This window comes from Pseudorca crassidens, chromosome 1 (genome assembly GCF_039906515.1).
Source record: "Pseudorca crassidens isolate mPseCra1 chromosome 1, mPseCra1.hap1, whole genome shotgun sequence".
Classification (NCBI taxonomy): domain Eukaryota; kingdom Metazoa; phylum Chordata; class Mammalia; order Artiodactyla; family Delphinidae; genus Pseudorca; species Pseudorca crassidens.
In genome coordinates this window covers 111,494,158-111,519,638 of record NC_090296.1, presented here as the reverse complement: position 1 = coordinate 111,519,638, position 25,481 = coordinate 111,494,158, and the positions used below count along the sequence as shown (strand labels likewise).

Genomic DNA, 25,481 nt, shown 5'->3' with positions numbered 1-25,481 from the left:
CAGGATATAAGTCCAGACTCCTGAACAGGTGTAAAGTCCCTTCTCAATCTGCCTTCTAATTACCCTTCAACTTGACCTCTTGCCACATGCCCCGTCACTTGAGGAGTTCCTCCAGGGGCTGTGACTCCCACACCTGCAGGGGACAGCTCCCCCTCCTGACACTCCACATTCTACCCAACTAACCCATCCTGGGGGCCTGATTTTAACTTCCACGTCATTCCCTCCTAGACGCCCTCCTCTACCTCTCCTCTATGCTTTCCTAACATCTTCCATTAATCCCTTTGAAGCCCTTTTCATCATTGTGTTCAAACTGCCTGGATACTCGCTACTCTTTTCTCCTCTCAATATTTCATGGACTAAAAAACACTGTTCACTGAATGAGTGAATTTAGTGAAAATGACTTAGTGGCTGACACTAGTAGCCTACTAACAAATCACTACAGTTCCCAACCCCAGCCTCTCCTTTTTACTGATAAGAAAAGAAAGGCCAAAAAAAAAGAGGAAAGAAAACAAAGGCCACAAGAAGCTAAAAGACTTGCCCGAAAGCAAATGGCTAATCACCCTAGTCTCCTAGTTCAATCTCTGACTTTTCTCCCACAAAATACTTACTATGTCCAGGTTTTATGCTATACCATCAATGTCTTTCCATAACAAGAGAATTGAAGGTAGAGGACTTATAAGAGAAAAGAGACTTGAAATCAGAAAACTACTGCTCAAGGCCAGGCTCTGTGTGACCTTGAACAACCTCCATGCCTCTGGGTCTCAGGCCCCCCAACTGTCAAACAGAAATTTAACATCAGCATACCTAAGAAGCAAAAGACTTCCTATTATTTTAGTTTATTTTTCACCTACTTCACCATGTTTCATGTGACAAAAATGAGGTAATCTGAAAATACTTTATACATCTCAAAGAAATATGTTTACAGCTTTCAGGTACAGTTATCCCTTGGTACCTGTGGGGGACTGGTGCTAGGACACCCCCGCCCCAAAGAGTATGCATATCAAAATCTGCAGATGCTCAAGTCACTTATATAAAATGGCACAGTATTTGGCATATAACCTATGCATATCCTCCCATATACTTTAAATCATCTCTGTATTACTTACAATACCTAATACAATGTAAATGCTATGTAAATAGATGCTGGCGTGTGTGGCAAATGCAAGTTTTGCTTTTAAGAACTTCCTGGAGTTTTTTTTCCTATTTTCAATCCAAGTTTGGTTCAATCCTCAGATGTAGAATCTGTGGATGTGGAACCCACAGATACAAAGGGCTGACTATAGTTATTTTTCTGGTGACATTTAGCTTTATTGTTTAAACCAAGACATTTCTAAGGACAGGATTCAAAAACATTAAGCAGTCTCTTTGGTACTATAAAAAGTTTAATCAAATTACAAGATCAACATAGGCTCAGCTTGAATTAACTAACGTTACTTCTTCTTCCTTCTGTTTTCATGTCATCAAAACCCTAGTGTCTACCTGCAAAAAGAAACCTCCCCACAATCATTAACTGAAAAAGGACAAACCCTTTTTTTCTTTACAGACACTACTTGATTTCATAGACTCACAGAATGCTGCAGCCAGAAGAGACTGAAGACCATCGAAGCCGGAACTTGCCTTTCACGATGAGAAAACAGGCCTGGCCTAATGCCCTTAGGAAGGACTTGTGCCATCACTGATTGGAAACGTGCAACAATTGTTTTTCAGAGTACTATATACTTTATTTTGCAATAACAAGGAGACAACCTGACCAAAAAAAATATGGTAAATCATATAATGAGATTCCAACAGAAAATAAAATACAATGGTGTTTATCGAAGTTGAAGGCTGAAGGGCCAAGACAGAGACACACCTCTGATGGTATTTATATATACATGTTTTAAAATTTAACTCTTATGGAATTTTGTGGATGTGAAAGAAATTATTTTGCTTGTTTTGTTAATTTTTCATGCTTCTACAAGACTGGAAAATTTCAAAACAATAGTAAGTAGACAAAATAGGAAATGCACTCACTCAAATTATTTTGTTCATGGAAAACATCCTAATCTGTTCATTGCTGGTTATGACTGAGACATGGTTATGACAATTTTTTATTATTTAGTTTTAAACAATGTAAGAAAGCAATGCAGTCAAAAGTCACCATATTTTAGGCAGAAGTTTCTAACTCCTCACCCAACAGTTTACTCCAACTGTTAACAAAAGCGAAAGAGACTCAACAAGTAGTCAAAGAAACTGATACAGGAGGAGGGTGGAATGCTGTTTTCATTGTTCTCTTCCCAATCCAATCCCCTCTCCCCAAACCCTGATAGGGGTGAGGTGTTAATGGAGAGTGAAATGAGAAAGTGGTCTGAATCATTCCAAAAATGGAACAGTTAACTCTCAATAAAGAATTGTTTTCCATGCCATCTCAAGATTTTATTCAGAGACCTTAAGAAAAAAAAATTCCTTGTTGAAAAACATAAACAGCTATCCCATGCAAATTCATAAGCAACAAATTACAGTAGGGTTAGTCACTGACATCTCACAATGCAAACTATTTTTTTCGTAATGGATTTCGTGTATGAGATTTGCATGAGATTAAACTATTTTGCGATACCTATTCCAGCTAAACAAATATTGCATACGGTCATAAGAAATGAACTCTTATAATTCAACTTTTAAGTAGACCACCCTATATTTCAGGTCAAAAGTTGATCATACATTTTAGAGACTGCCCTTCTACTTTATACATCAGGAAAATATCTATGAATTATTAAACGAATTACTGCCAAGTTCTTCCCTCAAATATGCAAAATTACGACATGATGTTGGGAAGTCACGCCAGTCCCAACTTTGCCAGCAGGAAGCCGTGAAACATGACATACTGCTTGACGACTTTGTGGTTGGTTTTTATCATCATGAGGTGGGATTCCATACCTAACTGAGCTTCTGCTAAGGGCTCTGAAATCTGCAGTGCCTCATGGGACTGCAAGCAGCACTGTCATCCAGCCTGTCTTAGTGACAGCAAACCTAATCTGATGAACATGAGGACATGCAGAGCTTTCGCACTTTCTCCTGGGAGCCAAGAATTAAAATTCTGGGCTGAGGAAGATGAGAGCTCCTTGGAAAATGTCCAAAGTTTCAGCAACAGGTAAATACCAAAGTGCCTAATTAAACTGATGCTGAATGCTACAGGCGAGACAGCAAGAAAATACTTTGTCACAGTGCTGCAAGAACTGGTTCCAAGTTGTTTCCATCACTTTATGTGGCTTCCCTAAGGAAGTCCTAAGTAACTAAGTAACTTTTAAAAAAAAAGCAGTGCAGACATTTCTTCCTCTAAGGACAATCAGGCACCTACTTCCTTTAAGGTTCTTAATAATTCAACGCAAAATAAGGAAAATCCCCAAAGTCAAAACTGAACACAGGAAAAGGACACATCTCCAGACACAATGTATCCAATAAGGACTTCCCTGGTGGCTCAGTGGTTAAGAATACACCTGCCAGTGCAGGGGACACTGGTCCGGGAAGATCCCACATGCTGCAGAGCAACTAAGCCCATGCGTCACAACTACTGAGCCTGTGCTCTACAGCCCACACTCTAGAGCCCACGAGCTACAACTACTGAGCCCGTGTGCCACAACTACTGAAGCCCGCATGCCTAGAGCTGGTGCTCCGCAACAAGAGAAGCCACCGCAATAAGAAGCCCATGCACCACAACAAAGACCCAATGCAGCCAAAAATAAATAAATTTATTAAAAAAATATATATATATGTAATAGTCATTGACAGATAATGTTTTAATACTGAAATTTAACCATGACACACTGGACAGCAGATACTACATATTCACTTTAGAAAACAGGCAGCAGGGACTTCCCTGGTGGTCCAGTGGTAAAGAATCTGCCTTCCAACGCAGGGGACACGGGTTCGATCCCTGGTCAGGGAACTAAGATCCCACATGTTGCAGGGCAACTAAGCCCGTGCACCACAACTAGAGAGAAGCCAGAACGCTGCAACAAAAGATCCTGCATGCCTCGTGAAAGATCCCGCATGCCTCAACGAAGATCCCGTGTGCCGCGACTAAGACTGACACAGCCCAAAAAAAGAAAGAAAAGAAAGAAAAGAAAAAGAAAATAGATAGCAAATATGTAGGATGTTGCCATCCACTCTCTCCGTCCATTGCCCATGGCCCACATCAGGAATCTTTCACAGCCCTCGGTCTTGCTGAGCTCAGACAGGACCTCAGAACTCTATACAACACAGCATGTTGGGAGGCAGCTACCAACCCATCAGCATCGACATTTATGCTGAAGCCCATTTCGTCCCAGCTTTGCATAGTCCTCAACCCACTATACCAAAATACTGAAACAGATCTTCAGAGAAAGCCACTACATGATAGTTTCAAGACTACCCAAAAACCTTCATTTAAGCCATAAAAACGTATTTTTCCATATTATGTAATTTCTAAAGGATAATAAGAGCAGAAAACATAACTGCAAACATTAGTTTTACTCTAGACACTATGCTGTTTCACTGAGATACACAAGCGGTTCTATATAATAAATGTTTATATTCATCTTTTTAAAAATAGAATTTGGCTTTATTCAACCCAAACGCCCAGCCCAATTCCAAACCACTCACTACCCTGTCACTCAAACAGTGCTGGGCAGAACACAGACACAAACATAGCTCCATCTGCTAATTAAAACCGGGCATGAAACTGTTAATAGGCATCTGTTGCATTGTTTGAAGCTAATGGGCAAAGACAAAGCTGAAATGGCTCTTCTAAAGCAAACCCAGTGATTTCACTCATTTTCTATTTGGTATTTATGTTAGTGGGGGGTTGGAAGCAGGGTGTTAAACAGCTTATTATGAAGACCGAAAGACAAGTGAAATATCTTTCAGAGTCTAAAATATCCCTTTAAAACTGATTATAGAAAGACAGCATTTTACAGTGGGGGAAATACCATTCTTGTATTAAGAATTCAAATTAAGCACTTTTAATCTTGCCTCAGACATCGTCTAGTTATCTAGAATATTATGAAAGATAACAACTAAAATTTAAGCAATGCTTTATAGCTCATATAGTGCTTTCATAATTCATTCATCCAATTGATTGGCCTTGGAGACTTAAAAGGTGAATAAGATTTGATTCCTGCCCTAGGGAACTCACATCAACGCTGAAAAGTTGGTATAGTATTAGTATACTCTAGTACAGATAAAGGAACGAAGGACCTAGAAGGACAACTGACTCACTAAAGGCCAGAGATGAAGGAACGGCAGATGTCAGGACATGAACCCTGATCTGACCCCAGACCTATTGCTCTTAATTGACCATGCAATCTCCCTAACACCAAACATGAACCAAGCCGCTACATCGGCTACTTAAATTTCAGAAGATCCATATTATGTTATGTTCCACAATATTACTCACCAGCTAACAGTTACTTCCCCATTCCCTACTCCTACCCTCTTCTCATCCTGCTATGAAAACTCTTTCCTGCCGAATTTTCCCACGTAGTCATTCTAACACACACCAGAGTGCTGGTCTCCAGAACGGTCCTGTGTGCAGGCAGGCAGATCTGACCTAGAGCCAGCCATGTCCTCAGGCCATGTCGGCAGCTCCCTGGTCTCCCACTTCTGGTTCCATGGTTCCTTCCAGGTTCAGTTATCAGATTCCACTAAAATATCAACTGCTAAATTTTTCCTTGTCTTCAAAGACCAGACATTTTCCTCTAAGACAATATCCAAACCTATCTCTCTCCAGCTTTTCTTAGAGGATCCAAACAATCTTGGTGCTGTTGCCAAGAGAACCTCCTCCCTGGTTTGCTGCCATGCAGAACAGCTGGTGAAGCTCTTTGTTAAAGTACGCTTATTCTTAAGACACATCTAGGTCTGTCTCCAAGACTCAGTTTCCCACTCCCATCCTTGATTTGTGGAATGGCTTTTTGCATTCGCTAGAACACTACCTGAGGAGATGAGTTTAACCCTTTATGATCAAGTATTAAAACCCTGAAACAGTGTTCTTTTCAAAGCTATCACCTAGATGGGAAGTCTATCGACAGCTTTGAAAGCAAGGGCCATGGGGCTCTCTCCCTTTCTCCTCTTAGCAGAAGTCCAGGTTCCCAAGCAGACTTTCTGCGGACCCCTCTGTCACCCACCGCCGGTCAGGGCAGTTCTTCATTCTGCATTGGGAGTCTGGAAGAAGACTCTCCCTTCCCTTCCTTTGCCCAGATGCTGAGAATTGGAAAAGCAAAAGCAGATGTGTGGCCCAAAACTGCTCCATAGAAAGATGAAAACAGCTTAGGTCCTCCTGCCACTGTGGACAGCGATGGGGAGAGTGATAACGCAGACAGTGTTCCTGTGCCCAGTTTCCAGAATTCCTTCAGCCAAGCTATTGAAGCAGCATTCACGAAACTGGACATGCCAGCTACTTCAGATCCCCTCTCTGAAGAGAAAGGAGGAAGAAAAGAAAAAACAGAAACAGAAGCTCCTGTCCAGCACCTCAGTCGTCCAGACCAAGTGACACTACTGGCCTGGCTACCTTCTCCATCTGGTTTTCTTTTTTCTGTGCTTTTGTTTTGCTGCTGTAATTTTTAAGTATTTGAGTTTGAACAGATTAGCTCTGGGGGGAGGGGGTTTCCACAATGTGAGGGGGAACCAAGAAAATTTTAAATACAGTGTATCTTCCAGCTTCCCGTCTTCACGCCAAAATAAAATACTGACACAAGAGGAAAAAAAAAAAGACAGTGACATTAAAATAAGGCTTTATGTACAAAATGTTCAATTTGAAGTTGCCTGTCCCTTACATATTTTTGTTTGAGAGGTTGAAACCATGGAAAACAACTATGAAAATTAAAATCTACTTGCACTACATATCTGGATTATACTCAGCCAAATGTTGATATCATCTTGGATAAAAATGTAAATACGACAAAGTTTGTTTTTCAGTCAATCAGTCTTGATAAAAACTTTGAATTGCTACCAACCAAAAACAGTTTTTGATTTTAAGCTGGGGTCAGCAAACTCTTTCTGTAAAGGAACAGTTAGTAAATATTTTTAAGCTTTGTGGGACATATATGGTGTCTGTTGCATATTCTTTGTTTTGTGTTACTTTTTAATAACCCTTTAAAAATGTAAAAAACATTCTTCCCTTGTGGACTGCACAAAAACAGGCTGCAGGCCGCAGGTCACATTTGGCCTGTGGGCCATAGTTTGCCAACCCCTAAACGAAAGTAAGTGAATCCAAGAAAAAAATGTTAAGGAATAAAAATGTTAGGGAATAAAATGTTAGGCACTAGGCTGCAACAATTATCAGCACACATTAATATGACGTCATTAGTTATTTTGCACATGGAAGGAATTTTAATGGCAGGATACTTTGATCTCTTAACGTGAAACTACAGACATAGAAAGGGCAAAGGACAGTTACAACGTGCCGAGTTAGCCCATATAAACTCCTATAGGACTCTGAGTTGTATTAGCATTTACTGTTTCCCTAAAGTGATACAGCTACTCCAAATGGGAACACCTTAACTTTCCTCACATAAAAGCAAACGTGCAAAATCGAATTCCTCCCTGGAAAAGATGGTGACTTGAATTTATGGTGGTGATCATACTGATCAGAAATAGCAGCAGCTCAGTCGTGAAAAGTGATCCAGACTTGAATCTGGGGTTTCACTAGAGGCTCTTCTACAATCAGCTGTGTGATCTTGACAGTATCAACCTAAGCTCAGTTTTCTTACTTATAAAACTGGGCCATGGGCATAAGGTAGATAATTTCTAAGACTCTGCTGTCAAACTATGACTATACTAAATAATAAAACCACTCAGGAAATACCCTAACAGGAAGAAGGGGGCAGGGCAGGGGAGAGACAGTTAAGGGAGGAAGCTTAGACTGTCCTGTTAAGAGGACAGGGCTGGGTTTTCTCTTTCTGTTCTCCCAGCACCTTGTTCGGTACAGGTCATTCCAAGACATCGATATGACCCTCGCATCAATATTAAAATGTACCCACATCCCATAGGAAATATAATTCAGAGCTACTGTATTACCGTTTCCTAGTTGTCTTAATGCTACATTTTACATACATTTAATTAATCGTTATTAATGATCATGTAAGGGGCTTGGGGAGTCAATCAAATTTTTTTTTTCAGTTCTTGAGTTTTTCGTTTGAACTGAAATGCTAGTTGGTGGTTGGTCCTAGACACTGGGCCTACAACTTCAAATGGATAAAACATCCCTACTCAAAAGTTAAATATTATCTGACTGATATACGAAAAGAGTCCCAACAAGTCAGTTGAAAAAACTGTACCCTCTACCACCCCCAAGAGCAGAAAGGAAATGAGGGGAGCTGGGACATCAGAGAAGATACCAGAACCTTGGATACATGAAAGAAGAAAGCATCTGTGCGACAACTGTTTCTGTAATCAAAATGACTGATTGCCTCCTTCCTTTCATGAATGCAGAACCCCTATCAAAACAGTGTCTAGAGGTGGCAGATGTCCTTTTTTAAAACTACTTAAATTTTAACAAAGCAAAATTAAGACTGTAAATGTATCTCCATGGGAAGAAACAGGCATCCATACGTATCTCCCAACACACACACACACACACACACACACACACACACACACACACACACACACCCATGTATTAAGAAATGCCCATTAAGGAATGGACAATTCCTGGGACGTAGACCTTATCAAGTTTTGTCAGCAATGATGTGGCAGTCAGAAAAGCCCTGGAAACTTCCACACTGAGGTGCCTCAAGAAATAATTATGACTGGGAGGAGATGGACCACCAACTCTCCCCTCAGCAACCTCAGATCACCTGGAAACAGGGGTGATGGCTGGAGGGGGGTAGATATTGCTGCCAGAGATGTGGACGCTCCAAGCCTATGTTTGTGATCGGTGTGTGTGGAACTTTTCACTAGAATGATGTTAACATTCACCTTATTTTCCTAGCTTAACTTCAACTCCAAAGTATTAGGTTGTACGTATGTACAGTTTTTGTGCTGTTTGAAGGCAGTGGGCCACCACTTCCTGTCAGAGCTCTGGGGCTAAATGGGATTTCCCCTCCTCCATGTCAACTGAAGACAAAGCTCAGAGCCTCTCTTTACCACATCCACCCCACTGAAAATACAAAGGACAACATGACACGTGAGATTCACCCCATTTAACGTCTACCTCCAGTTCTAAGCTCTTTCAGGACACTTGTTTTCCTGCCTTAATAGCTGCAACCCTCCACAAAACGAAATTTCAATCATTAAAAAAAAAAATTTAAAAATCCACGGAAGAAAGATTGTACTCCTTCAGAATGAAAGGTAACTTTTCAAAGCTACTATTGTAAAAGGAAGCAGGCACCCTCACAGAAAAGGTGGGGCAAAAATTAAGACCAAAAAAGAGGAAACTAATAAAACTATTACAAACAAGCAAAAGTCATTTAAGGAGCTTAATGGAAACAGCATCAATGAGATTCAGTCACTTTCGATGCAGGGGAATACTTCTGGGAGGGTCACTCATAGAACGGACAAAAGGCAACCCACTCGACTTGTTAGAAACCGTCCTTTACCATCTGGACTGCAGTGTGCATTCAACAATGAAAAAGGGTTATGGGGTTTTGAAATGAGTACCAGCATCAAAAATTAACGCCTTTTGGTTGCCGCAACAGCTCCCATCAAATCTCTTAGGAATATACTTGAGACATGACATTTAAAATCTGCTTCCTCCGAAGAGAAAAAGTCCCACTCAAGAATGACTGCCAAGAACTTGCAACTCAAACTTCCCTAAGCCCAGACTTCATAACACCCAGGAGGTTTCAGACCACTCAATCCATATGAAAGACGCCAGAACAAACAAACCATAGCCTTTCCTAGTGCTTGGCTGAAGAGTGCTCTACACCCCAATATTCTTCTTTTATAAATGATAAATTATCCTTAAAACATAACTCATTACCATAGCACTAGCCCCCTAATAATCCCAGCAATTCATGGCGAAATATGCTGTAAGAACCATTTGAAAGATGCTTAAGTGAGCCGCTATGAGAAGCCATGACATTATCCAGACAACCAAGAGCTAAGATTCTTAAGGGCCTTAATTAACAGCAGCTATTTAACAAGGGAAATGATGTTAAGATCACTTGTACAGGCAGCTTAAAACCAGCTCTGATTTGCTCTTCTTTAGGTTTACGTTTAGAGATCTTGTTACCTGACCAGAGTCTTCCAAAAGTAGGAAGGACAGCTCCCAGCCAAGACCAGAAAAATCAGAATCAATTGAAAGTAACTGAGGGGTATATTGCATGTTGTGATTCGTTTAGCAAGTAATAATTAAAACCAAAGGAAAATATACAGGGAGGCAGGCAGAATGTAAGATCAATTCCCCAGCTGAGGATTATTAAACCTTCAAGGCTAAGAACTTTAAAAATTGAGAAGTGCTGTGGCACAGGAGATAGTAAAGGAATGAACCACATTTTCCTGACCACACCATTCCCAAAGTCACCCATCCTCTTAACACCCCTTAACACTCACAGAACAATTTAATGCTCCATACACAGTATCTCATTATTAGTCACTTTTTGCTCTTTCTCCTGCACTTGATCCAAAGGGAGTAAAGGGAGAGGAAATGGTAACCAGTGCTCCCAGTTACTGGAGAAAGTCCTACTTTCCATTTCCTCTCCCTATCCCATCTTCTCTCTTCTCTGCTCAACCTCTCTACTGTATATTCTGGTTCCCTTTTTCCTTTCTATTTCACAGCCAGCTCTCCTTTACTTTCTCCACCAAGTATCCTCATTCCATCCTCTGGCTCCCTGAACTCATCTTCTACCTGCAATTTTCTTCTGCCCCCTTCCATGATATCTATGACCAGACTTCTTGTAGCCAGTGCCCCTCATCCCTTACCTCCTGATCACTCATTCCTCCGAACTCCTTCCGGATTCCCGGGTTCTCACCTCTCTTGTCCCTTGTGTCCTCTGTCCTTTACTTCACGGACCTCCCATTCCCATTCCCCCAACCCTTCATTTCCCCCTTCACATTTCCTTCCTCTTTCCTGTCTTTTAATCCATTTCACACCCACTATTCCCTTCTCTCTCTCCATGAGATTTCCTGTGTCCCCCCGACTCTGTCCCTCTAAGACCCCTCCCTGTCACACCCCCAACCCTCTCAACACCCCTAGTCCTTGTTCTTCTGGTTCCTCCTCCCCTTCCTTTGCCCCCAAGTTCCTCCTTTCAACCGCCCGCCCCCCCCAGCCTCACGTCCCCACCGGCCCCCCCCTCCCTCATGCCTTCACCCTCTCCCACTGCCCTCGCAGCCCTGCTGTCCCCGGGGTCCCTTCCCTGGGGCTCCCAAGCCCTCCCACCCCTCTCTCCCGGCCCCCTCGCACCCGCTCCCCATTTCTCACTCCCCGTCCCCGGCCGCGGCCCCTCCCTCACCGATGGTGGAGATGAAGGTGGTGTTGAAGGCGTCCTCGGAAAAGCGGAATAGGAGGCAGGTCTTGCCCACCCCCGAGTCGCCGATCAGCAGCAGCTTGAACAGATAATCATACGTCTTCGCCATCTTCTCGCTCCGGCCCTCTGACCGCGGAGCGAGAGGAGCGGCGGAGAGAGGCGGGGAGGGGGCTGCGGGCGAGGGGGCGTGCCCGCTGAGCCGCCGCCGCTCGCCCCGCCCCTCTCCCCGCCCCCTTCCTCAAAGAAGGCCTGCGCGCCCCGCCCCGCATGGCCAATCCGCGGAGGCTTCGTCATCACCGCCCGCGCCCCAGTGTTTGGTGGGGCTTGTAGTTCCTTTGAGGAGCTTCGGGCGTGCCCGGGGCAGGCTGTCCCCGCGGCCCCAAAGGATAAAAGAAGAGCCGCTCTGGGCTGGGTGATCGGGGGTTAGGCGTTTCCACTCGAGGTAGGCAGGGAGGGCCGGTTTCCAACTCTGCGTGTCCTACCACCGGAACTTAACTTCGTCGTTTCTTTGTGTGCTGGTGCCTTTCAAATCCAGGACCTCGGAATCTGAGTCCAGCCGATCCCGCATCTCTTCCACCGCGACCCGCAGCTGAGATGCTTTCTTTCCTTCTCGCTGTCCTGGCGCAGGCTGTGGATTATCTGCAGAGTGCCTTACCTGGCTTCTCCTCCAGCTGCTGCCCAGCACCACGTCTGAGCCCCCTCCCGCAGCCCGTCAGTTACGGAGCTCGAAAAGAATGATTGCGGTTCTCACTTGAACCCCACTCCTGTTCTCTTCTTCACGCCTCCAGAGCAGAGCGAAATACAGTGGGTATTTTAGAGGATCTGCTATGCAGACCGCTCATCTCCTCCCGCAGGAAGATGGACAAAAAGTCTGGGAATTGAAATTTTCAAGGCTTGTGCTGCAGGCCTGTGCCCTATAAAACTGCAAGCATTCATGCGAGGAAGGAACTATGACCGTGGGAATCTGGAGGATAAGATTTGGATTTTGTCTTGGCTCAGCTGCTTAATAGCACATAGGCTTTCTGAACCTCAGTTTTCTGATCTGTAAAATGGGTATAAAACAAGTTGTTTCATAAAGTTGTAGGAAAAATTAAGTGAAATACTGAATGTGAAAGCACTTTGAAATCCTTAAGGCAATGTAGAAAAATGTTAGTGGTGATGGTTACCTTCTTCAACCCTCTGTAGGCTCTCACTTTTATGGATAACAAATGGGGGAAAAGCAGCATTCTGTTATACTCAATTTAATCCTTTATTTCTTGCCTTAGATTATTCTTTGTTTTGTGGATGTATGATTCAGGCCTCTTTCAGTCGCTAGGGGCAGAAACCCAACCATATCACGCTCTCATGAAAGGGGGATTTAATGGCTCAGGTAAAGCAGAAGGGCAAGCGAATAGCTAAGGAGGTCTGGGACCAGAAGCTCTATCCATTCAGGGCTCTCTGTCTCTCATCTCTTCTCCCTTGTAATTTCTAACATGTCAAATACCAACAAAAGCTTTTTAGAGTCCTCAATAATTTTTAAGAGGATTAAGGGTTCCTGAGGCCAAAGCATATGAGAACCACAGTCTATGGTTCTTAGGTCTAAGGAAACACCTTTTGGAAGGTTAGAGAAGGTTATTAAGGGAACCAGTGGACTCAACCATTAGTAGACTAAGGAGAAAACTTGGGCAGCTAGTTGAACAAGACAGCAGGTTTTTCTAAAACATATCTTGTGTGCCTTGTGACTTTATGTTCAATGCCAGTGATATTCCATTCTTCGTCTTGCTGCGAGACAAGAAAGACGAGAAAATTCAGTTGGGTCTAGGAGCTGCTTTCATCTTCTATGTGAAAAAAAAAAAAGATAAAATGTGTCATTAACTCACACTTCTTACAGTACCCAGAGGGTTGCTGCTAATCTAATGTCTAATTTCTAGAGTCCACTTGATGGGAACAGATCTCTAAGAAGGTCAGAGTCACAGTTTCTATCCCCTAATGAGGAGGGATTCTGTCCTCTGGCACAGGCTGAGCCTCCTTGTCCCAGACAGTTCTTGGGCAAGTCTGTGAACTTGGCCTCAGCCAGGGCTGAACAAACGTAGACAGCACCTTCCTCTTCATTTGGAAAAGAAGTGAAAAAAATCTTCAAAGACCACTGGAATCCTCTTTCTTCTGTAAAACGTGTACTGATTAAAATAACTTTTAGTTCCACTACCTGCATGCAACTACTGGCATTCTCTCTCTGTATGAATAAGAACACGCTGATGTGGCAAAGAACTTAAGTTCATAAGAGAAGCTAGGGTTAGGAATCTTAAAGTCCCTAAGTTTCCTTAGGGGAATTTTGTTAACTGATGGGAATTAAAAATTTTTTTGTCTTGTTTTCACTTCCCTGGCTTTTCTCTATTAGCAAGTGTGTATAACATTTGGGACTTTCTAGCTGATCAGTCTGTATACCACTGTTGAACCATTCAAGCATTTTGATATACTGACACTACTTCAAGAAGAATCCAATTTTTTTCCTTTTGTGAATTATTTTGTATAACAACATGTTACTTAGAGATCAGATTTGGGTGGTAGTAACTATTATTGAATCAAGGCACTTTGCTCGAAAGACTGGACAATAAGTGTATTTGTAGACCTAAGGGTCCCACAGATCACAGATTGCCGGCTGCCACTTTCTTTTCTTTCTACCAGTGGCACGTTACTATGTTCTGAGAAAACCGCATCAATACTTTTTTGCCAGTTGCCCAAACCCACCCTTAAAATGCTATGTCACTGCAGATACTAAGCAGACCAGCACTTTCAATTTAATTCTGTAAATGTTTATTGAAGCCTTTGATAAGTTTAACATGTACATGGCAGCTTGACTTAACAGGAATCTAGCTGTCCAAGGAGTTTACCCTCTGTGGTTTTTGTCAGGCCAGTACTCTGTTCCTCCTGCTTTGGGGCAGCCACTCCTACCCCTCTGGGGGCTGTGAATCATGGTACTTTATTCCTTCAGCCACAGAGGTGGGCATATGGCCAGGCTAGGTCAAACTGAGTTCTTACCCGTGAATTTTCTAGGAAGGTGGGGTGATGATGATGAAAGGAGTTCTCGCTGATGTGAGGTCTTCGTGAGCTTCAGGCTGGTTGATCAGAATGTAGTTCATTTTCCTGTATTATCTTGTTGCTGCCCTCCTCTATATGGTTACTTTGTCCTCAGTCTGGCTTTTCTCATGGTAGCAAGCAGGACTGCCATGTTGCACAATTGCAAGAGCCATTATTCACTTCTTACAGTAGTTTATTCATCCTGGGGGTCTTTAACCCCCAAGAATCCACAAACACATTCTTGAGGGTCTGTGTGTTCTCTAGGCAAATTTTCAAATTAATTCAAGCATTCCTTAACTGGTTTAAATTGTTCCATGACACTTGAATGTGAGAAATGTCACCTTTCTTAATTGCTTAAGTGAAATTAAACTTGGCTGAGACCCCTACTCCTCAAGGGCTGGCAAAACTGGTACCAAACATTATTGAGACTTGTCCTCCCCTTAACTGTATCCTACAAGAATCCAGGTGCTTACATGGTCCTGAAAAATTAGGGACAAAGCAACCTCTGGTTGTCAGTCTGTACCCATCAGTGCTGATGCTTCTGTCCAACCACCCTTGGGTTCTGGTCCTCTGCCATCTGTTGAGCACAGCTGTCCTGGTAGGCTACAGAGATGTCCTTCATGGTGATTATTTTCAATGACTGATGACTCGGTCATCGAATAAGTTCTCTCTCTGTTATCTAAAGTTTGTGTACTTCTTTGTCTTCTCCCTTAAAACTTGAGCCTTTTGAGGAAAGGGACATTGCTGACTTCTGTGTCGCCAGCATGCCTAGAATGATGCCTTACACATAGTAGGTACTCAGTTGTTGAACGAATGAATGAACATCTGACTATCATGCCAGAAGTCTAGGTGGTTGTTGTTGTTTTTCCACACCGCATGGCATGCGGGATCTTAGTTCCCTGACCAGGGAAAGAACCTGTGCCCCCTGCAATGGAAGCACGGAGTCTTAACCACTGGACCACCAGGGAAGTCCCCAGTCTAGGTATTTATAAAACATCTGGGACACCTTCAGTTTATTATTTGCTATAAGACCTAGGTATTTTTAGCCTCACCAATACCTTTCTGGTTGTACTTTACCTTCTATTTATATGTTATTCATTTTGTAAGTATACTATTTATTGTTGTGTTTAAAAAATCAGTGTGATTATATATTATTTCACTAGCTTGTCAAGACCATATTGAATGATAACTCCTCAAAAATACCAATTTCTCTTATCAACTGTCTGTCATCCCAAACCATGCTATTTGTTTAGTGATAATCCAGTGGGATAATTCTACAATTATCTTCATCAGAGAGGGACACACTGTACTCTTTCCACCCACTGATGTTTCCTGAGCAATCATTGGTTGAATAATGTCTACTCAAACAAGCTCACACTGTGAAACCAGCTCAGCAAGGCCTACCTGGAGGATGCAAATGTATCTGTCATGTGGTCCCTGCCCTCAGTTTGCTTCCCAGGTAATTGAGGGGAGATCCCACAAGTGAAAAGTTCAATGATAAATGGGAGGCAGATACGTGGCAGACACACACTTCATCTATTCTGATGGGTCAGGTGTCTGTTCTGATTGGTTGGCTTTTAATTCGGATTGGTCAGACATCCAATCTGATTGGTCAATTGCTTATGCCAAACTGATTGTTAAATATTTTGCATATCTCCACTGAATGTAAAAATTAAATAAAAATGACATGATAATACCAAAAAATGGCTACATGAAATTTACTCTACTATAGGGTGGATTGGAAGGAATCTATTCTAATACACTTGTATTATTTCTTTCTCTAATAATAAAGTTTTTGACAATAAAATATGTTAGTGAAATTCATTCCTTTCATTAGCCTGGGCATCGCTACGTAGGATTTTGTGTCAAATAAGGCACATACACAGTAAGTACTATGTGCTTTGGGTAGAGTTTCTTGTTAGAATGAGTGATTAAAGAAAGCCTTTTGGAACCAACTTTAAAATGGACTTTGATCCAATGGCAAAGTCAAGATGTTATGAAACTCACAATCAGCATCATAAGAGGTATTGAGATACGTGTGGCAGTAAATAATAGAATACTAAATGCCAAATAATAAAAAATATTTACTTAATCATATACTAAAATAATCAGATCTAGAACTAGCGACAGGTGAGTGATCCAGCAGCTCAAAGGACATGCCCAGGACCTGGTTTCTCTCTCTTGGTTTCTTAGCAATGCTTCCTCAAAAAGTAACGCTGATTTCAACAGACCGGCCTCATGTGGTTGCAAAATGTCTTGCTGAAACTCCTGGGACACCTAGATTCAAAGAGAGCAGAATGTAAAGAATCCTCTTTCTCAGGAGTTCAAATAAATACCCTAGAATTCAGTTCCATGGGCCCTGACTGCCCTTCCGTGAACCAATCCTAGGGTCCAAGAGAATGGCGTAAGCCAACTGGCTTAAGTCATTCGAGCTGAATACGGGGTCAAACTCACCCTAAATCACAGGATCCTGTTAGAAATAGAGAAGACAGGAGGCAACAATGCTGTAGAAGCAACCAATGAAAACTACAACCTGTTTCAGTGTCAAATGCATATAGATATTCATATCGTGTTCAGTTATGTTGAAATTTCTGGAGAGGTCATGGGGCTGAATCCAGGAAAATTCTGACTTGTCTTTCTCTTAAACAGATGGATTGATGTTGAACTGGAAAGAAGAGGCAAGAGAGAAATACTGTTTCCTTGAGGAGGCGATGGGTGGTCCAAAGCTAGAATTAACACAGGCACTTAGACACCTGGTCCCTTTTCTACCCCACTTCAGCAACCAGGTAAGGTTAAACACTTTGATAGCCTTGAACTTTCTAAATTCTCTATCAGGCCCTGACAAGCCTGTCCTGGGATTTTTTAATGGAAGGAAGATTGGACAAAGCATCAGGTGACCTGGGTTCCGTTCCTAGCTCTGCCCCTAACTAGCTCTGTGACCTAAAAGGACAACAACCCTTCTGTGCCTCAGTTTCCTCATTTGTAAAATGAAAGAGGCTGGACTAGAGAATCCATTTCTGTCTATAAAATCCTTTGGCTCTTGAACCCAAGCTCCTAACAGATATCCTGAGATCTGCCTTAGGGGTTCTGGTCTTACAGACTTCGGTCTCCAAGGCCAACTAAACACCCTAGTGAATTGAGGAGATTCATCAACAGGCCTAGGAGGCCTTGGAGGCCAGGCAGAGTGTGGGGCTGGAAAGGAGCCCAAGACATCTAGTTCCTTATTCTAAAAAGCATTCAGTTCACCCTATGACCCAGTTATCAGTACTTCTCTCTTTCCAAGGAGTGCAAAGTTTCAGTCCTTTCTGTGACGAGAACAAGTTACTGGGTTGCCAACAACTTATTGGATTGCCAATCTACAGGAGGAAGAGAAAAATGAAATTCTCCTTTGTATTTTGAGCCATATTCAATCAGATTCCTGCCTCCAATTCCTGCTTAATACGGATAATCATTTCCTGAATAACCTTAAACACAGATTTCACTCCCACCACCAATTTAACAGCAGCAAGGGCTTATAAAACGGAGTTTATCAGGGAGCACGGTGAATGCTCCCAAACCTGTGATAAAACACCCTATCTCTCTTGAAATTTTTGCTCTTGCTGTTCAGGCAGAACTGAAGAGTTAACATGAAATCAAGCAGATCTCTTTGATTACTCATTTTTAAGATTTACAATTATAAATTATGGTACAATCTAATAGAATGCTGAAGAAATAAGGCTGAATAGGTAATTCTTTGGGGCCAGGATGAATATTCAGATTAAGAAGAACTGTTAATGAAATCCCAATCACATAGTAATTTCCCTCCTATTACTTTCTGAAACTCAAGTAGCTGTATGGCCTAATTAGGCCTGTTTTGGGGATTATCACATTTTATTTCTGCAGTGAGTGACATCACTCGGCGTTTAATATTCATTGAGGCTTTTACGAAACAGAGAGGTTTCCATATGTCTCTAGAGCAAATCATTTGTGTTTGCCATCTGCTACTCGAGAGTAGTTTTATAGACAAAGAATGCAAATCACTTGATTCTTTAATTACTTTGGGGTTAGGCTATACTACAGTTGGGATTGTGGGACAGCCAATTCACTGCTAGGAGAATACTGTTGTTTACTTAGCCACCAACTTAAAGAATTCTTTTCAAGCAAATGGCATGAAAAGAAATTGAAGCCTAAAATTTGTCCTTTTAAGTAGAGGCAAAGACCATTGTGAAGTGATGTGTGAGGCTTTTCTGAGTTGGCATTAAGGAGACACTACCAGAGCACAGGACATTGAGGTCAGTGTAGCAAGCATCGGTTCTCTTTTCTTAGTTCTGACACCAAAGGAATATATGACTCAGTACTTAAAAAAAAAAAGCCAAGGATCTCCTTGAGCTCAGTATCAAAAAAAAGATAATTTACTCTTAGTCACCCAGGAGCTAATTACCTTGGCTTTGGACTCAGTGCCATTTGTTTCTCTTTCCCCCATTCTCATTAGCTTCTTGAATTGTGGATAATTCTCTGCTCAGTAGCATCTCCACCAGCCTATGGACACACACCATTAGTTTTGCTTCATCAGGAGTAACTTCAAACAACAGAGTTTTACCAAAAGTGGAAACCCTGGAGCTTTAAGGTTATCTGTAGATTTCAATTACTGATGCTTTTTCTAAACTTCCTCACAGTAAAATTTCATTCACTGCGATTGTTAGCACATAGAATGTGAAAAATTGGCAACTGAAAGGGACCTAGTTTGGCCATTGACTAGCTATGAGATCTTAACCTCATGGCCCTCTGATGTCTAAGACTATTTTCTGCTTTAAGATGCTATAAAATCAATGCGTTTAAGAGATCGTTTATTCTAATGTTTCCAAAGTTTGTACCTCAGGATACTAAGTGAATCAGCAGATGTTAGTAGGTGAAACTAGAAGAGAGGGTTTCATGGTCAAACTCGTTTGAGAAATGCTGCTATCAAAGTGTTTTGAAGGTACAGCTTCTCCGAACCCTTCATATGCTGCTGTGCCTTGTGACTCTCCACCACTGGGTGTGGTGGGCAGCTTTTCCAACACTGCTGCCCCAGGCTGCTTTTTGAAGAAACGTCTTATGGGACCTGTGTTTTGCGGAATTTAATTTGGGAAACTCTGATGTAACCTCAACCCTTCGTTTTAGACATGAAGATCTAAGCTGTAAAGTCCTCCTGTCACGATGAGAATCAGCATGTTTACAAGAAGCTGTCCAGAAGCAAGGCGGCATCCGTTAGCAGAGTGCCTGACACACTGGACTGAGAGCACCTGTCTCTGCCTCCTGGTTTCTCCCGACTCCCAGGGCAGGGCTCCCTCATGCTGCCTCTGTCACCATCACACCCAAAGAAAGGCCAGCCAAGGGCTGGGGGCAATGTGATGGCTGTTCCCTTCCTGCCTGGGGCTTTACCCTCAAGTCCTGGGGGACTGACAGGTATTGTACTAACTGAAATGAAAATCATTTTATGTGCAGAAGCAAATTCACCCAGAATTCTGAAAGTGCAAAAGACTAGATCCTTAAAGGAACATTCTGGATGCTGTGTTTTTCAGAAAAAAAAGGCGAATGTTAAGTAATTAAGCTAACATTCGCGTTCTTTGTTTTCTATTATTCTATATTTTGAGTGAGTTACAGGATGTGTTAGACAGTCCCATCACTCCCAGGCTAATTTCTTACAGTGACATCTAAAGTTCTGTAAAATGATCTGCACAATAAAATGGTTTTAAAGGTGAATTACTTAAATTTCTGGAGGGCATGAATTATATTTACATTGTATCCCTAATGACTAACACAGGGTTTGGCATATATCAGGCACATAATGATAAATACGTTTGCATTAATTAGTAGATTATAATCTGATGATTAGGCTTTAATAAAATAATGGTAATAACATATTTTTGTTTGTTTCACACTAGTATATTTAGAGGTTCCATTTTCACTCCTCAATAGATTTTATATATTTCTCATATGCTTCTTCACTCATTAGTTCATCTAGTTCTGAAGGGTTACTGTGTGTCATCTTTTTTTTTTTTTTTTTTACATCTTTATTGGAGTATAATTGCTTTAGAATGGTGTGTTAGTTTCTGCTTTCTGAGTGTCATCTTGATCAGCCAACCATCTTCATAACAAGATCTGTTGACAAGTCCTGGATTTTCTGCTAGAGTTTCATTAATTTTAGTTACTTCTCTTGATAAGAGAATAGAGTTCACTAGCAGCTTTCACAATTTCCAAAGTACCAAATTCCTCATTTGTTCAATTTTGTCCCAACTTCAGGCAGACTACAGTAAACAACATCTCCCAAAGCTTCCTATGCAAAATTGCTGATTCGCACTATTCCAACACTGTTTTCTGTTGTTACCTATTCATGTTTGTGAATTTATGGCCGGGGCGCATTGCCCCGAGGGCGCCCGCCCGCAGTACCCAAGGCAGCGGGGAGCAAGGCGCGTTGGGCGCAGAGATGGCGCGCACGCAGGCTGCAGACCGCGGCCCGCACGCTCCAGCGCCATGTTCGCAGGGGCGCAGGGGGTCTCCGTGCAGCATCTAGAGCACCCCGGCCGACGGGGGCGGGGGAGGCCGCTGGTAATAACATATTAATGGTACTAATTAATGATAGCCTACCTTTTCAAAAATCTCTAAGATACATTCCTTGCCCTGGTTAAGGTTTATAATCAGAAGCTGGTTAACACTCCTTATTTGTAACCTATTTTCATAAACAATTGCACTGTGATGTGGTGTTTCTTTTAGGTAGTAATAAATGGGATCACTTCTATATTTGACTTTAAGACACACGCACATAGACTTAGAATTGGAATGAGTCAGTGGACATCAAGTTCTGTCTTCCAGTCATTACAGAATTCTGCTTTCGTCACTTGGCCTATATTAAACATCCCCAGAGATAAAACACATAATAATAAGCTTGAAGAAATGTGTGATCCTGGAGGGCCTTCTGAGTTATCAAAGAAGGATTAAGTCATGTTGGTAAATTATAGTATGTGTTCTGTACAGTTGACCCTTGAACAACATGGGCTTGAACTGCATGGGTCCACTTAACATGCAGATTTTTTTTCAATAAATATCCAAAAATATACATATAGAACATCCTGTGCAAGACTTGAAGTAGATAGCCTATCCATACGTAAGCATGAAGTGAGTGATACTTAATACGAAATTAATTTTAGTTTTCTTACTGTTTCATAAATTTGCTTTCAAAGAATTACATGACCATATACTATGCCTCTCTCTCCCTCCCTCTCTCTCTGTCTCTCTCTTGTAACTGGAGAAACTGCATATCTTCCTATCATCACGGGTATGTGGTTTTTAAAAAAAAATAACAATGTTTCTAATACTGTAGTATGAATATGACTGTAATACTGTATGCCATAAAAATGGTATAACCAACGTGACGGCTAGCCCCGCCTCTTCCTCTCGGTCCCATATTGAACTCGAGTTGGAAGAGGCGAGTCCGGTCTCAAAATGGAGGTAAAACCGCCGCCCGGCCGCCCCCAGCCCGACTCCGGCCGTCGCCGTCGCCGCCGGGGGGAGGAGGGTCATGATCCAAAGGAACCAGAACAGTTGAGAAAACTGTTTATTGGTGGTCTGAGCTTTGAAACTACAGATGATAGCTTAAGAGAACATTTTGAGAAATGGGGCACACTTACAGATTGTGTGGTGATGAGAGACCCCCAAACAAAACGTTCCAGGGGCTTTGGTTTTGTTACTTACTCTTGTGTTGAAGAGGTGGATGCAGCAATGTGTGCTCGACCACACAAGGTTGATGGGCGTGTAGTGGAACCAAAGAGAGATGTTTCTAGAGAGGATTCTGTAAAGCCTGGTGCCCATCTAACAGTGAAGAAAATTTTTGTTGGTGGTATTAAGGAAGATACAGAAGAATATAATTTGAGAGACTACTTTGAAAAGTATGGCAAGATTGAAACCATATAAGTTATGGAAGACAGGCAGAGTGGAAAAAAGAGAGGATTTGCTTTTGTAACTTTTGATGATCATGATACAGTTGATAAAATTGTTGTTCAGAAATACCACACTATTAATGGTCATAATTGTGAAGTGAAAAAGGCCCTTTCTAAACAAGAAATGCAGTCTGCTGGATCACAGAGAGGTCGTGGAGGTGGATCTGGCAACTTTATGGGTCGTGGAGGAAACTTTGGAGGTGGTGGAGGTAACTTTGACCGTGGTGGAAACTTTGGTGGAAGAGGAGGGTATGGTGGTGGAGGTGGTGGCAGCAGAGGTAGTTATGGAGGAGGTGATGGTGGATATAATGGATTTGGAGGCGACGGTGGTAACTATGGCGGTGGTCCTGGTTACAGTAGTAGAGGAGGCTATGGTGGTGGTGGACCAGGATATGGAAACCAAGGTGGTGGATATGGTGGCGGTGGTGGAGGATATGATGGTTACAATGAAGGAGGAAATTTTGGAGGTAACTATGGTGGTGGTGGGAGTTATAATGATTTTGGAAATTACAGTGGACAACAGCAATCAAATTATGGACCCATGAAGGGGGGCAGTTTTGGTGGAAGAAGCTCGGGAAGTCCCTATGGTGGTGGTTATGGATCTGGTGGTGGAAGTGGTGGATATGGTAGCAGAAGGTTCTAAAAACTCAGAAGAAAAGGGCTACAGTTCTTAGCAGGAGAGAGAGCGAGGAGTTGTCAGGAAAGCTGCAGGTTACTTTGAGACAGTCGTCCCAAATGCATTAGAGGAACTGTAAAAATCTGCCACAGAAGGAACGATGATCCATAGTCAGAAAAGTTACTGCAGCTTAAACAGGAAACCCTTCTTGTTCAGGACTGTCATAGCCACAGTTTGCAAAAAGTGCAGCTATTGATTAATGCAATGTAGTGTCAATTAGATGTACATTGCTGAGGTCTTTTATCTGTTGTAGCTTTGTCTTTTTCTTTTTCTTTTCATTACATCAGGTATATTGCCCTGTAAATTGTGGTAGTGGTACCAGGAATAAAAAATTAAGGAATTTTTAACTTTTCAAAAAAAAAAAAAAATGGTATAACCATTCATGTGGGTATATGCTAAGTTACAGTGAAGCAATAGTATCAATTACACTAGGCTACCATAAAGCAATCATATTGCTCCTTCTTTGTTATCAATGCATGAATCATTTTATCTGTAAATAAATATGGATTTTTTTCACATTATATTTTCATTTTTGATGTCTAGTGTTGTAAGCAGATAGGGTGAGGGGTCCCCGGAGAAAGACAGCCAAGTATGGCTCCTCTTGACATAAGAGAAGCCATTTTTGGCCTAAGCCACTTTGTGATCTAAGTCTGGACACAATGCTTGTCCTTGAACTGGTCTCAGTAATTAATGATCTTAAGGGAACAAAAGAATGCAGGAGCAAATGACTGTTATCAGGCAAGAGAAGTAACAATAGCAAAGGTAATATATCAGTTGTAAAGACTCCCAGTTCTGCTTCAATGGTAAAGATTAGCCTGAAGCACTTTCTTGGGCTGTTTTGTAGAATTTAAACCTCCCTGGAGCACTCAACCACCAGATCAACTGAAACCTAAGGGATGATGCTGTTGACCTTTTCTGACCCTGGTGACTTCAATCAACTAAAGCTTGGACTCTGTCAATCCCCAACTGTATGCTGAATTCTCTGCTCAAGCCCCTTCATGAATGAATATGCATGTACCCTCAGCTTAAAACGTCACCAATTTTGGGACTTTCCTGGTGGTCCAGTGGTTAAGAATCTGCCTTCCAATGCAGGGGATGCAGGTTTGATCCTTGGTCAGGGAACTAAGATTCCCGTATGCTGCAGGGCAACTAAGCCTGCATGCTCTAGAGCCCGCACACCACAACTAGAGAGAAGCCCACGTGCCTCAATGAGGAGCCTGCATGCTGCAACGAAAGATCCTGCATGCCACAGCAAAGATCCCGCATGCTGCAACTAAGACCCGATACAGCCAAAATAAATAAATATTAAAACAAACAAAAAACAACAACAACAAAAACTTTGCCAATTTTGCTGTTCAGGGAGACACTGCTTTGGGAAAGATCCCCAGTGTTCTCCTTACTTGCTGCAAGTAACAAATCCTTCCTTCTCCTGATCTTTGGCTTGGCTGTATCTGTTGGCTTGACCCCCACCAAGAGGTCAATACAGTTTTTTGGTAAAAATTTTGGCAACCACGCAGGGACATCTCGCCTAGCCCCTTTGGGTTCTCCCAGCTCTATGTTGCTGGGGTCCTGCAGGCAAGGGCATAGGAGAATCCCTCTTGGTGCCTGAGTTGTCAGGTCCATGCACCTCAGCTCACTTATCAGACTCAGAGGCTACTCCAGACATCTTGATCTGAAGTGTCCCTTTGAAGAAGTGAGTGGCATTCACCCAACAAATCAGCTTCTGTCCCCATCTCAACAGGGGAGGAGGAATGACTCAAGAACTGTGCAGTTAATCTTGTCCAGTAAGCAGATAGGGTAGGGGATCCCTGTTGAAAGAGAACCAGGCATGGCTTTCTTGACATAAGAGAAGCCATTTTTGGCCTAAGCCATTTTGTTATCTGAGCCTGGCAACAGTACTTGTCCTTGAACAGGTCTCAGTAATAATGATCTTAAGAGAACAAAAGGACAAACTTAGGCAAAAGAAGTAACAATAGCAAAGATAACAAATTGTAAAGACTCCCAGTTCTATTTCAATGGTAAAGGCTAGCCTGAAGCACCATCTTGAGCTATTTCGCAAAATTTAAATGCCCCCTCAGGTGCTCAACCACCAGATCAACTGGAATCTAAAGGATGATAGGGTTGACTTTTTCTGACCCTCATGACTTCAATCATCTAAAGCTTGGACTCTACCTACCACCTAAGCCCATTCATGAATATGCATGTATGCTTAGCTTAAAAATTCCCTAATTTTGCTGTTCAGGAAGATACTGCTTTGGGAAAGAACCTCAGTGTTCTCCTTGCTCCAAGTAATAAATCCTTCCTTCTCCTGGTCTTTGGTTTTGTTGTGGCTTTTGACCTGACACCCTCCAAGAGGCAAACCCAGTTTTTGGG

At 42.2% G+C, this 25,481-nt stretch overlaps 2 protein-coding genes, 1 long non-coding RNA gene and 1 pseudogene across 6 annotated transcripts in view; 2 read left to right on the top strand and 2 right to left on the bottom strand.

Moving 5' to 3' along the window:
- The window catches only part of RAB8B (RAB8B, member RAS oncogene family), a 66,500-nt gene extending 54,896 nt beyond the window's left edge, over positions 1–11,604 (bottom strand). The window contains exon 1 of the mRNA XM_067749553.1: positions 11,406–11,604. Within this exon, the coding sequence (XP_067605654.1) occupies positions 11,406–11,529 (124 nt within the window). The 5' untranslated portion in view covers positions 11,530–11,604. The remainder of the gene's footprint in view (positions 1–11,405) is intronic.
- Positions 11,605–11,760: 156 nt separating this feature from the next.
- Positions 11,761–17,282, top strand: LOC137230343 (uncharacterized). Its single transcript, XR_010946111.1, has 3 exons — positions 11,761–11,862; positions 11,956–15,896; positions 17,127–17,282. It is a non-coding gene; the product is annotated as an uncharacterized lncRNA (long non-coding RNA).
- LACTB (lactamase beta) overlaps positions 14,197–25,481 on the bottom strand; it is a 78,188-nt gene continuing 66,903 nt past the window's right edge. For all 4 annotated transcript variants that reach the window (XM_067749302.1, XM_067749298.1, XM_067749268.1 and 1 more), the window contains exons 15-16: positions 18,898–18,995; positions 14,197–17,142 (exon numbers count right to left, since the gene is read on the bottom strand). The gene's annotated coding sequence lies outside the window, so the exon portion shown is untranslated. The remainder of the gene's footprint in view (positions 17,143–18,897; positions 18,996–25,481) is intronic.
- On the top strand, positions 21,875–23,103 carry LOC137230271 (heterogeneous nuclear ribonucleoprotein A3-like; annotated as a pseudogene).